Source organism: Lepisma saccharinum, chromosome 9, assembly GCF_977018435.1.
Source record: "Lepisma saccharinum chromosome 9, izLepSacc3.1, whole genome shotgun sequence".
NCBI classification, from domain to species: Eukaryota; Metazoa; Arthropoda; class Insecta; order Zygentoma; family Lepismatidae; genus Lepisma; species Lepisma saccharinum.
In genome coordinates, this window is record NC_139237.1 from 58,592,665 (window position 1) to 58,608,898 (window position 16,234).

Below are 16,234 nucleotides of genomic sequence, written 5' to 3' on the forward strand. Positions count from 1 at the left end.
AAAGAAATGACCGCAAGGTCATATCATAGGTCTCTTAACGCAAACGCACTGCGTTCTAAAGAGTATAAAATAAGGTGTCTCAATGTTTCTCATCACATTCGAACCCGAGCTGCAACAGTAAGGGTTAGCAATGGCGTCTCCGAAAGTGTTGCTCTCTTTAGGGCTGTTCTTCTGCCTCGTCTTCTCCTCTTATGCGAGCGAATCGCTGGAGGAAGTAGCTCTGGAGGAGATGGTGGAGGAAGATGGATTCCGAGAGAAGAAGTCCATCCCGGAAGACGTGGCCATCGCAGAAGACTACGCGGCAGAGGACTCTGACGACCGCGTGAAGAAGTCATACTACCCTCCCCCTCCTCCTCCATACCCAGCACCTCACTACCCGGCACCTCACTATCCACCTCCTCACCCAGCACCTCACTACCCACCGCCTCACCCGCCACCTCACTACCCGGCTCCACATTACGCTCCATACAAACCCGCTTATCACCCTTACAAGCCTGCTTACCACCCTTACCATCCACACCCACACCCACACCCACACTACCCCAAGCCTCACTACCCAACCTACCACCACGATTACAAACCAGCCTACCCAGAGCCCGAGAAGGAATACGAACACCACGAGGAATATGAAGAGAAGAAGGAGGAATACCCCCACGAGGAATACCACAAGCCAGAATACCACGAGAAGCCTTATTACCCACCACCACCCAAGCCCTACTACCACCCTTATAAGGCACCATACCATCCACCACCACCACCACCCTACCACCCGCATTACGCACCACCACCACCACATTACCATAAGGCCCCAGCATATCACCCACCAGCATACCACCCACCAGCATACAAGCCAGCCCCTCACTACGAACATTATTAGACGGCCATTCAACTGTAATGAGAAGATTGGACTCATGAGTACGAGGTAAGCTCTTAGGCTCCGTTAGACATACCCCAAGCAAGTCATTTTCGAAAATCCCTCTTCTTTCCAAAAATCTCTATAATAGTCCAAATTATGAAAATGTTGTGTTGAAAATTACTTCTGGAGCATTCACGTGAATTTTTGTGTGGCTTGCTTTCGCTATTGTCTAGATATCCGTGATGGAAATTAGACTTAGTAGCCATAGAACTATTGCGAATATCTAAATAACAGCGAAAGCCAACCACACGAATATTCAAGTGAATGCTCTGGAAGGAATTCTAAGCATATGTATTTTTTTCCGAATTTGTAATATCATGGCGATTTTTCGAAATGAGAGGAATTTTCGAAAACTGCTTCGCTGACCTCGGCCAAAAGCCCAGAGTGATCTTAACTTTAATTTGAAAATAAATGTATTCAAATTCACTCAAGTGTGGTGAAATTTATTGGATGTTTGAAGTAATACAGTGAGACATTATCTTAAACGTGCAACTAAAATATACACGTAACCAGTTTTCACAGTGAAATAAGTGCAAAATGCTGGCTGGAAATATGTTGGATAGTACTCTCTTTAAAGCCTGTAGAAGAATGGAAGCATTCACAATGGGGCATCGAATGCTGTGTGAATCTTTCCATTTCTTGTGGCAGGGTTTAAAAAGATTAGCATTCAGCGTGCTCCCAGACAAGAAAAATACTCAAAATATATATATATATATATATATATATATATATATGTAGCTATATAAAAAACAATGAAAATTAGTTCAAAATACCTACTTGCCTTCAAGTAGGGACAAGGGCAAAAATGCTTAACTTTTATACACAACATATTTATTTTATGGAATTTTTCAGAAATAAAATCTCTTAGTTCTGAGTTACCGTTTAGTATAACAACATTAGTTTTGTTATTTTTATTTTACGATTTCATCACAACATTGGAAAACCAATTCTGAGATCTGTGTTCTGGAACACACTGAATTGAATTATTAAATATTTAAAGATTTAATCATCTTTCTCGGAAAATAAGACATAGTCATGTATTTTCGACCATGTATGTTATTCAAATGTTTCACAATGATATTCCAGTTTTTTTGTTTTATTTATCGAGTGGATTATAGCACTTCATGATCTGATCAACGATTACATTTTGTTTGAATAATTTTCTCTTGAATTCAAATGCAATTTTGAATACACAGGGAAAATTCTGTCAATTTTTCCTTGAAAGTTCGAAGCTATAATCTTTTAAGTTCTTCGTTTTCATAGAATACGTTAATGACATGTTGATTCACATAAATCATATTTACATTATTTGAGGTAAACAATTTATATGATGTTACCTACTTCGTAGAAGCATAGTGCGTGTTATTCAAAGTTGTATTTGTAAATGGGGATGAAATTTCACTGCTTATATTCTGTGCATAAAATCGTATTTTAACGTAAAACACATTTTGAAAGAGTTCTATTGGCCAGGTGAATTCTGGATAAAGTTCCAAGTTGAAATGTCCCTTACCAGGTTGATTACCTTACAGAGTCATTTCAGTATTTATTTCAAATGTATTTTTGTATATTTATTTTTGTAAATAATTCATACAGAATCGGTTTCTCTGCACGTGAACTAATTCGTTTTAATAATACTAAATTACTACTCTAATTCAAATTACATTATATTTATACACGATTTAAATATTTTGCAGTGGTCAAGTTATCATGAGCTTTTATTTTTTTTACCATGTAGGCTATTTTTTTAAAATGACAATAAAAATAATTTAAATACAACCTTGAATTTTAGGAACTGTTATCTGAAAATAATAGAATATTTTATTCTCGAAACCTGAGAAGAAATTTCCTGCAAGACTAGAGATAACTTTAACACATCAAATTTACTTTTAACACGTTGGAATGTTCAGTCTCACGATTTTACAAAGATTTTATTATTTCCTTTCAGCCCGGCAAATACCATTCTTTCCTGTGCGTAGTGATGAGTCGTTTCAACTGCAAATGGATGTGTAAATCAAACCATCACCGAAAGATGGGAATAACAGGATCATGAGAAACAGATGGAACGCCGTTCAACATCCAGGCAAAAGACCTCTCGCAAAAATGGATTCTTATACTTTAATTTATTCGACTATCATTAAAATTTATGCATCCACAGCACTTATTTTTTCCTTTCTTTTTCATTACTGAAATAATAAGAAAGTTATTTTTGGTTCATATTCCTTCACTTCTATTATGATGCAATTTACAGAATTTAGGATAATGGTATTAAACATTATTGTTAGATCATAGGTGTATCGCAACATAGCATCTGAAATCCGATTTTTTTTGGTGTGTCATGGTGATGCAATATAGAGTTCGTGAATTGTGGAAACCCTAAGATCACATACTCAAATATGTAGTTTAAATATTTCTTGGTTATATTTAGAACCACACCACGATTCGAACTATTGCAAATCATGACGTATCAAAATGTTGTTAATAGATTTCTAATGTGCTGCTGCATTGTCCTGATGAACACGTATATACGTATGTATGTAGGCTATATATGCTCATACATGTAAACACATATATACATTTTCGACAATACAAAATTCTTTGTATTTTGTCCACTTTATGCTGACATAAACTAATCATGACATCTCAACTACTGTATAATATGACTCCACAGGAACTGAACGAAGAATTTTGTTACAAGGCGACAGTGTTATCCACTACACTATCGGAAGCCCAGTTTCAATACTAACAAACTAACTGGTTAAGAAAATGATTATTATTATTATATCATATTACTATAATAATAATAATTACAGATAATACAGATAACGTTCATAAGAACATGCGTATTTCTGCGTCGAGGGCAGATTTTACAAGAGTCTCTAATAAGTGATTATATAACCAAAAAATATCTCAATATTTTAAGGATGTAAATGTTTAATTTTCGTTGTGTTAATTTTTTTTATTGTTTATTTACTTGGGTTATTCGCTTTTCTGACACTTTTGGCTAATCGCGAACATGAGGATGAGTTATGATGTGATGAAATTGATGAAAGGTACACTTACAAAGAACACCCGTACCTATGCCGGGATTTGAATCCGGTACCCCTGGGGTCGTGGAGCGCTAAGCTAACCACTCCGCCACGGAGGTCGGCATTGTGTTAGTTTTGAGTACATATATAATTTATTATTGCCAAAGTAATACGATAGAGAAAAAGAATGAGCTGAATGTAGAACAATGATATTCACGAATCATGCATGTTTTAATAACTTCGGCAATGGATTTAACCCAAAGATTGTACAAAAGAGAAAAAAATGCATTTGCAATTGCCTTTCAACAAGTTCATATTTCAATATTTGTGTTACTCTTCTATTCCTCTACGTTAATCGTGACGGTGATAATGAACTGATGAACTAGATGATAAACACAAGAATAATCTATGCTATTTGGGATTGGACTCAGCTTAGCAACGCTAACGAACAGACAGCAGAAACATTTATTTTGTAAACCCTTTCATTTGAAACGACCTACTGCTAAGTACTGCAAGGTACTCAAATTATCTTTCACTGAGAACTGCTATGAAATATTTTAAGGTTTGTGATTTATGGATCTGATAACTTTATAGGACTGAGAAAGCTGAGCATATATCTAAAGTTACAAGAGCACGAGGAAATAAAATGTAATGTACAGTCACGTACACTTCTGAGTTGTTACAATGCCATTGAAAACCAATGCGGTCGTTACAACCCAGATATGTTCGTGGCTGTGTACATTACATTCAACTATTGCTGGCCTCACCATAGCAAGATACTATATTTTCGGAGGGGTTGCACCTGCAATCTAAGAATCTATACGAATTTCTCCATGTATGTGTGTGCCCTAGAGATTATGAGTCAGTCCCAAGTTTCGTAACGTTAATAAGTATGAGTGACACATTTACCTAAATATAATTTGAATTTTTGGCCTAAAAGCTCGTAATGAACTTTCCTCTGAAGTTGTCTTCTTTGTTAGGGGTGCCTTAGGGTGTGTACCCTTTGACCACTTTTGATGAAGTTACTGATTCATATTGAACCCTTTGGTTAACTCATTTTTCACAGCATTAGGAGGGTATTTGAAATAAACATTCTACACAAATACAGTATAGTTATTGATTTTGTACATTCCAATATATACGGATATTCGAAAAAATTGCATGTAGTTTAACGAAATGTTTTTCTCAGTTTAACTTTCAATCATGGGGGAGGGGGCTATGGCCCCTTTACCCCTATCTTCGGTATGCCCTTGGAAATTAGTCCTAACTTGTATTTGCATGTTTGCATATTTCTTATTTTACGTTGCTTTTCTTCCATGGACTAACGATGACGATGACAATGAGTAATGATAAGATTAAATTGATGGAGAGACACCGACAAATAACTGCGCCCACATCAGGACTCGAACCTGAAGCTTTCAGTGTCTGTCGTAAACAAGGGCGCCCGCAGAAGTTCCCCCCTGAGATCTCTGGAAGAAGTTAATGAAATTCGAATGGTGAAATTGTAACGATATTTTGTAACAAAAAATATTGTTTTCTGTGACTTACAGGAAGTAAGTTACAGCAACTATAATAATAATAATAATAATTATTATTATTATTATTATTATTATTATTATTATTATTATTTGCTTTTTGAAGTAGGGTTACATTTAAGCTTACAACCCATTTTACACTTATTATCTAACTATAAACAACAGCTATTTGTCCTACATGAATTAATATGTTAAATATCCAGTTATGCAAATTCTATATAATTACACAGAATATGGAAATTACAAATGTATGTAATTTAAAAAAAAACATAAGTAGTAGTAGTAGTGGTAATAATAATAATAATAATAATAATAATAATAATAATAATAATAAAAGTTTCTCTATAACTGCTCCCTCTGATAAAAAATCCTGTGGTGGCCCTCGGTCGTAAGTGTTCCTATCTATGGCGCGATCTCAGAAAACATATTGCTTAAAAAGATATATATGCATGTAGAAATGTAAAACGGATTTATTAAAAAAAATAATAAACACTTTGCGTGTTCACAACTGTTCGCAATATTTTCAGAATTTTTTCCCACAGTTCTATGTAGCATCTAGAAGTGCCCGTCTTTTGGGGGCTGGGGAGGGAGGGTAGGATACCATAACCCAAGCTGGATTCTCTGCAATGCACAGAGGCAAGCTGTAACATACATTCAAGATTCAAGGTGAAAATGATTGCATCCACGCATGAGACGCATATGCCCAAGAAATAACATATTAGATTAAGTTAATAATAATAATAACCCGTGGTTCGACAGCCCTTGAAGGGCCTAGACAGATCTCCAGACTGCCAGTCTCCCTGCCACAATCCTACCCAGAGGTGTGGAGATCTTCAACCGGTAATGGGGTGACGTGGGGTCAGCACGTCGAACCTTCAGTCGTTGTTGGAGATTTTCCGAGACTCACTCGGAATTTCCTCACGATTGTGGGTTGCCACCGGTCCTATACACAGGCCGAGAACCCAGAGACAGAATCCAGGCGGACTCGAACCCATGCCGTCCAAGGCACAGCGCGTAAGACCTCACGGCCACGGAGGAGGACATTCGATTAAGTTAAATGTAGTGCTCATATTTGAGACATAAATAAGGAAATAATCTATACTACCAGATAAATATCCATCATATTTAGTAGTGGTGGAATTTAAATAACGGCAATGATCACAAGTAATATATTTACAAACCGTGTTAAATATTAATATTAAAACTAACTAGCTATCAAAATCCTCAGTTCATTGCAAATCGGGCTCTTGCATCACCGAATTTCAAGGTGCAGATTCTTGTTCTATTTGTAATAAAATCACCAGCCTTGAACTTCTTAGTCAAGATAACAAGACTAAATAAATGGTAGATCAGCCACAGGTTGAACTTTGCCCATGATTAAAGAATTTCTAATTCTAATTCTAATTCCAATTCTAATAGTAAAGTACGCATTTAAATTAAAGGAACTCAGATTTTGCATATATATCTTGCCATATTTCAACTCTAAGATAATCACGATGATGGACATAAAATACAAAATGAAAAACAAGAGAGCAAAATAAATAACATATCTCCTCTTCGAATGCAACAGTAGAAGAACGTACGGCTTCGGAGGGTTCGCATTACAAATAGTGAAAAGGAAATTACGTAAGATTCAAAGCTTGGCGAAATCAAATGAAAAAGTACAAAACATTGCAACAGTACATTTTATCAAATATGCAGATTCATCCACATGCCTACATCTTTCGCGAACGCGAAATCTAAGCAAGCAAATGTGACTTTGTCAAATATTTATTAAATTATTATCCGAAAGTATGAAATTCCTTTATATATAAACATTTACAGAAACATAAACGTTAAAAAGTAACGCAGGTTATATTTGGAAAATCACGAAATAAATTCAGATAAAAAAATAATGTTTCTCTTTATTTGATGTGCGTGGAAATTTAAATCTCTGAGCCAAGAGTAATTTGTTATCAGTATCACGTTTCATAATCAAAAATGTATTTGAGAAATACTAATCTTCAAATATTCCAAATCAAAAACTTAAATGACATAATTTAAATGTATTTCAATTTGGAAACCTACAGTAATAATTTGCTTTAGATCGAAATCCGTCAGGGTTGTTTTGAATTCTATATTGATATTTTACATGGTAGTCAGTTCATGCGTATTAAATAAATGTCGATATATAGTAGCATTTAACTCAATGCAAATATTTATAGCTGACTAAAATTTCTTAATTGAATAGTATGTCATTAAACGCTTACATATGGCTAAAAATCCGTGTAAGCAACTTTAATCTTCGTTCCAAGTACCACCTAACAGATAGACAGTAAAAAGATCTATGCGTATCTGTGATGTTCTGGTAAAACGATACGCTAAAAAATTGTATTTGTCTAAGCATCACATATTAGATGTGTCTAACATGTTCAGGAAGGATAGAGGAAAAATTAAGGCAATATCACAGAAAAATAGTTTTAATCAATAACTTAGACAAGTAACAGTTGTATTGCTTTCGTTGTTCATTTAGTGAGACTGCTACTGGTTTGTCCCACACTAATTAAATTAGTTAGAACCTTCCTTCCCGTAATTGATGTCCGTTACCAGCCAGCTATTCTGTAAGAGAAGAAGCATAGTCGAATTACCAAATATATATTACATTAATGCTATTCTATATAATTATTCCGAACACATATGGCAACGGCTACATTTCGGTACTTGTGCAATATGAAGATAAGATACATTATTATATTGAAAATAAATATTTTTGCACACTTCTTCAATATCAATGGGGAATGTCTATTTCGTTATAATCAATTGGACTTGCTTTCAATTACTGGTGGAGCTCAAACTTTCAAAACTAACACTATTCCAGATAAACCCACTTTAAGTGAATTTTACTTCTCAGAAATGACATAATATAACCTTTCGATAACCTTTCCTTCATAAGGCAATTAGTTGTGAAGGCATAATTCACATCTTCCGGAAAAGAGCAACATAATTATATAATAGCATGTAAAATAATGTACATTTTGTGCAAATGAAGAAACGTATTACAATGAAAATAGTCTACATACACTCACTCACCAACAGTCATATAAAATTGTTATATCACACACATTCATAGCTACATACGGTGTTCGAATTGAAAGGAGTAAGCAGATAATTCCGCCTCCTCGAGAGTTGTCATCTCAAGCTATGAATTATTAAATTCATCCCCAACAGGAGAAATAGAATTTTATTTTCTCATGAGAAAATTTGTTTTCCCATAATTGTCTTAATATTCATAAATAGTTTCTAGTATTAAAACTTATTTTTAACTTGACAAGTAGTAATTGTACTACCAGTATATCAAATATTTTTTTTTGAAAATTATAAATAATGGATATTCTACAACTGTAAATTTTACAAAATTGTATTTTTAAATGAAAGTTTAATAAGATTTGTAGATTTTTAATAAATATACCTAAAATTACACCAAATTCGAATTTAATTGTAATAGACATGTGAAAAGAAATTTCTGAAGTTTCACTCACGCGCATGCGCATAACAGTCACATAATAACGTATTTTATGTGGATCCCACTGGCTAATAATCATTTAAATTATTTGCATTTCTTAATCTTTCTTTTGACCTCTCTTGAATGTTATTTATATATATTTTCCTGGTTGAATTAATATTGCAAAGAAAAACTTCCCACATTTCAAAAGTGAACATTTCATTTATGAAAATGGTATCAAAGTCACAATGTTGACTATTTTTTGTGTACTTATACTAACAAAATATAAACAAGTTATTTACCTGCTGCTGTAGAGTCCTTTTCAGTATTCATGGTATGGTTCGTAGCTTTCAGTCTTGTAAGTCATTGGTTTTCCGTAGGAATGGTAGGGCGGGGGTGGTGGTGCTGGGTAATAAGGGTGGTAGGCTGCTTGCGCATGGTATGGTGGTGGATGGTACGGTGCTGGTGGATGGTAAGGTGGCATTCCGTACGGTGCCTTGTGGGGGTACATGGGCGGCTGGTACATGTGCGCGTACATTGGAGGTGGTGCGTAACCGTACGGTGGAGGAGGAGGGTAGTAGGATTGCTTGTGGGGCAGGTACGCCATCGGGCTGGGCATGTATTTGCCAGGAAGTATTTTCACCATGGTCTTGTGCATGTACTTCCCCTTCCCAGTCTTTACGATGTCGATTTTCTTCTTGAGTTTTGGCAGCGGCAGCGGTATGTATGGCATGGGCTGGTATACTACCTTCGGGGGTTGATAGTAGGGCATGGGAGGGTAGGGGTACGCAGGGGCGCCATAGTAGGGAGACTTCTTCACGCGTTCCTCGTGGTCCTCTTCTTCATCTTCCTCCACCACTTCTTGATTCAGTGCCTCCTTCTTGGCCCTTGGGTCAGCGACTGCCGCCTGCGTGTCTTCGAAAGGCGACGTCTCGCCCTGGTCTACCAGGTCCATCAACTTCTCGGATGAGGCTGAGAGGATGCAGCAGAAGGCGACAACGCCAACGGCGAGGAACATCCTTGGAGTCGCCATCTTTCGACCGCTGCTCCTTTCCGATTATACAGAATCACTAGCCGAACTATACTTTTTATAGTCTTCAGAAATGAGAACGAACGTTCGAACTTGTTAAATATTATGACCAATTGACCAATATTTTTTGTCATTTACAAATTACTAGGCAGGCGTTTGTAGCATTTTCTGCTCCGTCACTGAAATTCCTCAGACACGTTGGTTATGAAATTCAGCGTAGAGAAATGTGTTCACATCGACAACGCGCAATGCTCGGTAAATCGATGTCGCATCGACTAACAAAACAAACTGTTGTCTTCAGAACTGTTTCATAATTAGGTCAACATGTAGCAAGGATTACCAAACTTCTATCGCCAACTACCGGTGACTGATGGAAATATTTTCCGTGGTTTTTGAATTCTTGTCCAAAATATACTCTAGCTTTTGAACTGACTGGCAAGTCCTAAACTTGTAAAGTGGGCCTTCTGGCTTCCACGCACGAGACCCAGGTTCGATTTCGGGGTGGATGACTTCAGGAGAGGGATTTTTTCCAGCAATCGTTTGCATGGAGCGTCTCTAAGGTACTACCTGCGGGCGGGAGGTAATGGTGGCACGGGCGTATGTATGTATATATGTATGTATGTATGTGTGTGTGTGTGTATGTGTGTGTGTGTGTGTGTGTGTGTGTGGTAAATAGTAATACAACACTGCTTGTGTTATCTTTATGAAGAAGTCATTAGGGAAAATTGAGTGATTGAATAGTAATTAATTATTACAATGGGCACTTCGAAGACTTAGGAATTTACACCCTTCTCCTAATACAGGGACATAAGCCCCTAAAAATTGTTTGCATCAGTGAATTAAAATAACTATGATTAAATGGTCCGACTCAGTTGTTAGCATATGCAGATGATGTAGACTTACAAGGGGATGGTATAAATACAATTAAGAATAATGCTAAAATATTTTTTAAACCAGCTAAAGAAATAGGTTTGAAAGTTATCACAGACAAGACTCAATACATGCTTACAGGCCGAAAAGAGGTGTTTGTTAATAATCAAAATGTAATTATTGATTACGTTTGAATCAGTTTCCAAATTCGAGTGCTTAGAAGTAATACTAACAAATAAAAATGTTATTATAGAGGACGTAAAAAGTGCACTTAATTCATGAAATGCGTGTTACTTTTCTTTTCATAAACTTTTATCCTCTCGTATATCATCTAAGAAACTAAAAGTTAAAATATACAAAACAGTAATTTTGCCTGTAGTATTATATGAATGTGAAACTTGGTTCCCTAAAATTAAAAGAGGAACATAAATTAAGAGTACTTGAAAATAAAGTCCTTAGATAAATATTTTGACCTAAAAGGGATGAGGAGACAGGTGGGTGGAGAAGGTTACATAATTTAGAACTACATAATTTGTATTCATGGCCAGATATTATTAGAATGATCAAATCAAGAAGACTTGGGTGGGCAGGCCATGTGACACGAATGGGAGAAGAAGGATGAGTTTACAGGATTCTTATTGGGAAACCTGATGGTAAGAGACATGTAACAAGGTCAAGACGAAGATGGAGGGATAACGTTGAGATGAACCTAAGAGAAATCGGTAAGAATGGAAAAGATTGGATTGATCTTGCCCAGGATGGGAACAGATGGAAAGCTTGTGTTTGCTGTAGCCATAAACGTTTGGGTTTAAGAATTCTAGAGAGTAAGTGAGTATGTAAGTAATATTTTTGGCTACAACATATATTATGGAAATCGTCAAATTATCGATAACAAATTATCGTGGAATTAAAATCATTATGTTATTGATTGAGTGTGGCTGTAATGGAGATTTTACACCAAGGTGTGTCACGTGTCGCCTGTCGCTTCGGTTTGAAATCTCCATAAAATTATAATCAGCATAGGCGCCGAAACAGAAGGGGGCGGGGGCTTTGTTTCTTCTTTCTCCTTCGAATGTTAACATTTACTATTAATAAGTAACAATTCCTCATTTTGTGTCTCACTTTGCCACATTTCTCGCAGAGTAACTTTGCTTTCAAACGAATAACGAACGAGTATAGTTCCGGAAAACTTAAAGAAAATTAGTGTTAATCTTCCTGACAACCACCAAAAAATAGCGTGTAAACGGCACAATTTTTACACTGATTTATATGACGTGTAACACTTTAAATACAATCCTGGCGTTAACACAAAGACATAGAAAAGTGATGTTCAGTGACCAAAGAAATACAAAATGCAATAATCATAATAACAGGAATATTTACAATAATACTAGGAATAATAATAATAGAGATGATAATATTAAGAACAACTCTTGGACTCACCAGAAATGAAGAGAAATTGTCGCCTACTCAGCAATAGTTGATTTATTTATTTTATTTTACTTCCCTTTTCTGCCACTTTTGGCTAATTGAGAAGGTCAAGATGAGTGATGATATGATTAAATTGATGAAAGGACACTAACAAAGAACACATACCAAGAATGGGATTCGAACCCAGGATCCCTGCCGTCGTAGCGTGCTGTGCTAACTACTTCGGTACGGAGGCGGGTTACTGAGCATATCGATTGACACGATAAAAGACAACACTACCTCATATGAGTCCAGGCCCTGCAGGCCCTGGGTATACATGGGCATTCCTTGTGAGTGTCCGTTCAACAATTTCTATTTCATCATATCACCACTCATCCTCATCTTTGCGATTAGCCAAAAGTGGCAGAAGAGCGAAGTAAAATATACCAAATCAATAAATCGACTTATTTAATTGAAGTTAATTGAATTCACTTTATTGCTAGGCAAGGTTCGGTTGTTGCTTGTCTACCACCTAATTCCTATCTCTATGTTGCTTAGCCTTCCGAAAAAAATCGGGATAAGTGACTAACACCAGTAGTTTCTGAAATATGGTCCCCTTTCTGTATATAAAGACAAAACTTTATTTAAGATCGTGCAAAATTCCATTCTTTTATCAGGTATTATCTAAGCTTCTCAACCGCCGGGCCGCGGCATAAATTATGCTGGGTCGCGATAGGTTCTCCTGAAGTTTACGACTTGGTCAAAGTTAGCAGTCAAGGTCAAAGTTAGCAGAAATTGCCCTTTTTCAGTCCGCTTAGCTATACTTAATGTGCTGTAACTCCGCCACTATTTCGCCTAGAAAGCTCAAATAAAGCTTATTGTACAGGACATTGAACAAGTTTTCCAGTGATATATAACAAGCCCACCTTTCGATAAAAATATAATTTTGTCACGTGACCTTGACTTTTGACCTTGAATATCTCAAAACATGTCATAACCAAAAATCGTGAAAAAAATATATTTGGTCCCTCATGTCATACTCTAAAACATATCAAAAAATCATTCTGGGACTGCAGTGGGATCAGAAGATACAAAATAATATGTTTAACTATGTGACTGATAAAAGCCTCATTACATGAACTATGACGAGTCAAAAGTCCTTTAAAGGAGTTATCCTGGTCCTGAATAAAATAGGTTAGGCACAGGGAGATCTCTAACTGTGTGTGTCATGCGCAGGTCCGGCATATTGTTGACCGCCATATTGAATTCAACGTAAAAATTTCAAAGGAAATTGGGTGATGTGAAATATCAAATCAGGCTAGAATTTCACGAGAAATGAAGCACCGAAGTTTTTTCCAAAGCATATTTAACCAGCAAAGAATTATTACTGCTTGTAATCATTTTCTCCTTTACGAGGTGTTAAAAACAAAGAATTAAGAATGCTCCTAACTTGTTAGGAACTCGTTGAGATCACGCTGACATCTTGGGACAGAAAGAAGTATACGCACCATTGCATATGATTTTAATCAGCAACATTCACCAAATACTTGAATAGTAGAGAATATTGGGAAAAGTATCTCAAACAATTACGTGACACTTCCTTTGGAATGAAAAATTATTCAGTGACGATGCTAATTTTTATGTTCCCGGTAAAGTTAATAAAAAGTATACGCAATACCTGTGATTTGATAATCTACAGTAGAGAGATCCCAGCCAAATGGTTGTTGCTGGTAAGCTAATGATGTGGTATAGTGTATGGAGAACGGGAATGGTTGGTCCACATTCAACAACGGAACCTTAAATGGTGAGGGCTTCTTGGATGTGTTATGTTAAGTGAACACGTTTTTCATCCTTGCTTACGGGGTATGGCACTTTTCCAGAGTTTTGAAACAGGACAGTGTGTGACCACACTATGTGAACATTCTTCATGGTAAATTTCTACGTAGATTGATGGGCAGATGGGGATCTATTAAAAGGCCTGCACATTCCCCAGATCTAACATCTTAGGAGGACTTTTACCTTCAGAAACATTTTAAGAGAATGGTGCATGCACTAAAGTCCCTCACATTGACCATCTGAGAGAAGGCATAGTTGCTGCTTGCGATGATGGTGCACCTGCTACATTGCCAAATGTTCTATGTGAGTATGAGAGACGTCAACGAGTCTGCGCACAGGAATGTTGACAACACTACAATGTGCATATATCGTAAGTGAAAGATATGCGTATAACGTTTTGCTGGCTAAAGATACGTTGGAGAAACTTTCGTCACATCATTTCTCGTGAAATTCTAGCCTGATTTGATATTTCACATCACCCACTTTCCTTTGAAATGTTTGCGTTGAATTCAAAATGGCGGTCAACAATATGCCGGACCTGCGCTTGACACACACAGCCAGAGATCTCCCTGTGCCTAACCTATTTCTTTCATGACTAATTATACCCAGGATAACCCCTTTACATTTTGTAGGGGGTGTTAAAGGACTTTTGACTCGTCATAGTTCATGTAATGAGGCTTTTATCAGTCACATAGTTAAACATATTATTTTGTATCTTCCGATCCCACTGCAGTCCCAGAATGATTTTTTGATATGTTTTAGAGTATGACATGAGGGACCAAATATATTTTTTTCACGATTTTTGGTGATGACATGTTTTGAGATATTCAAGGTCAAAAGTCAAGGTCACGTGACAAAATTATATTTTTATCGAAAGGTGGGCTTGTTATATATCACTGGAGAGCTTGTTCAATTTCCTGTACAATAAGCTTTATTTGAGCTTTCTAGGCGAAATAGTGGCGGAGTTACAGCACATTTAGTATAGCTAAGCGGACTCAAAAAGGGCAATTTCTGCTAACTTTGACCTTGATTAATCTAACAATTACAAGACGCACGAGACTAAAAATTTTCATAGTTACTAAGTTCCATGCATAGTTTCAACTCCCCAAATTTCATGAAAATCGGAGATGGTCAGGTTGGAGGCTGTGTTGATTTCGCATGGAATGACTCATTTGTCAAAAGCCTAGATATGATCGAAGTAATACCCTCTATGATTATGATATAATGGAATTATTAACATTAAATTTCAATTAACGCATAAAGTTTAAGAAATCAGAAACCTATTTACGAATAAAACTGTTGGGATCGGGGCATCGAATTTTTAAAAAAACTAATTTCTCGAGTCGCTGGCCGACGAAGGTTGACAACGACCTTTCTAAGTGCTTCATCTGAGTAAGGCATTCCAAGGGTTGTTGCGTCGTAATTTAAATTTCTTAAGCAATCTTAGTCGGGCTATTGCTTTCAAACAATTACAAAATAATAAAATTGCGACTATTCCCGTCATAACGTCTTAGTTGCATGTTATTATTTTGACTGGACGATGCAAGAAATTGCTAAACGTTCTGGAGATATGGGGACAAATACGGACAACAGAAAGAGGTTGCTGTATGCATACCACTGGAAAGAAAAAAACAAGCGCACACAGAAAAATATGGTAGGAATCTTCAAACGGTAAGCAGCCTTCTCGTGTAATGATGCACAAACAGAAAGAGCGCGGAAGAACTTTAGGGTTTTTGGATGGTTTTGTTTTACAGCGGCGGTGCAATGAAAGAGAGGAGCAAGATTCGGTCGTTTGCATTGTTTCTGGTTGTTTTCTTCGCAACAGACTGCACATGCTACGTTCTCAAGTTCGATGTGAAGGTGGACGAAAAGAACCTTGAGAATCCGGTGCAGAACAACCTAAGGGTAGTCGAGTACGACCCGGAATCCGGAGACAGTATCGAGACCACCCTTCCTCCGGGCACCTGGATCTTCAAAGAGTCCTGCATCGACGATGCGGACACCATCAAGACTTCCAGGTGTCTGGGGATGCTGACGATGCTCAAACAGTTCTTTAGGGGAGTCATGGGACACTCCGAGTACGAGGGGCCAGAGCTTGGTCACCACGAGGAGATTGAAGGAGGAGGGATG

The 16,234-nt window shown here is 36.8% G+C and overlaps 2 protein-coding genes across 3 annotated transcripts in view; one reads left to right on the forward strand and one right to left on the reverse strand.

Moving 5' to 3' along the window:
• LOC145992683 (uncharacterized) overlaps positions 1 to 16,234 on the reverse strand; it is a 245,492-nt gene that overhangs the window by 198,067 nt on the left and 31,191 nt on the right. The gene's annotated exons all lie outside the window — the stretch shown is intronic.
• LOC145992682 (uncharacterized) lies at positions 112 to 3,036 on the forward strand. 2 transcript variants are annotated; one of them, XM_083129060.1, is made up of 2 exons: positions 112 to 922; positions 2,862 to 3,036. In XM_083129060.1, the coding sequence occupies exon 1, from the start codon at positions 131 to 133 to the stop codon at positions 875 to 877; it is 747 nt and encodes a 248-aa protein (XP_082985186.1). In that variant the 5' UTR covers positions 112 to 130; the 3' UTR covers positions 878 to 922; positions 2,862 to 3,036. The 2 variants fall into 2 exon arrangements, with proteins under 2 accessions (XP_082985186.1, XP_082985187.1); XM_083129061.1 differs by having other exon boundaries at positions 112 to 915.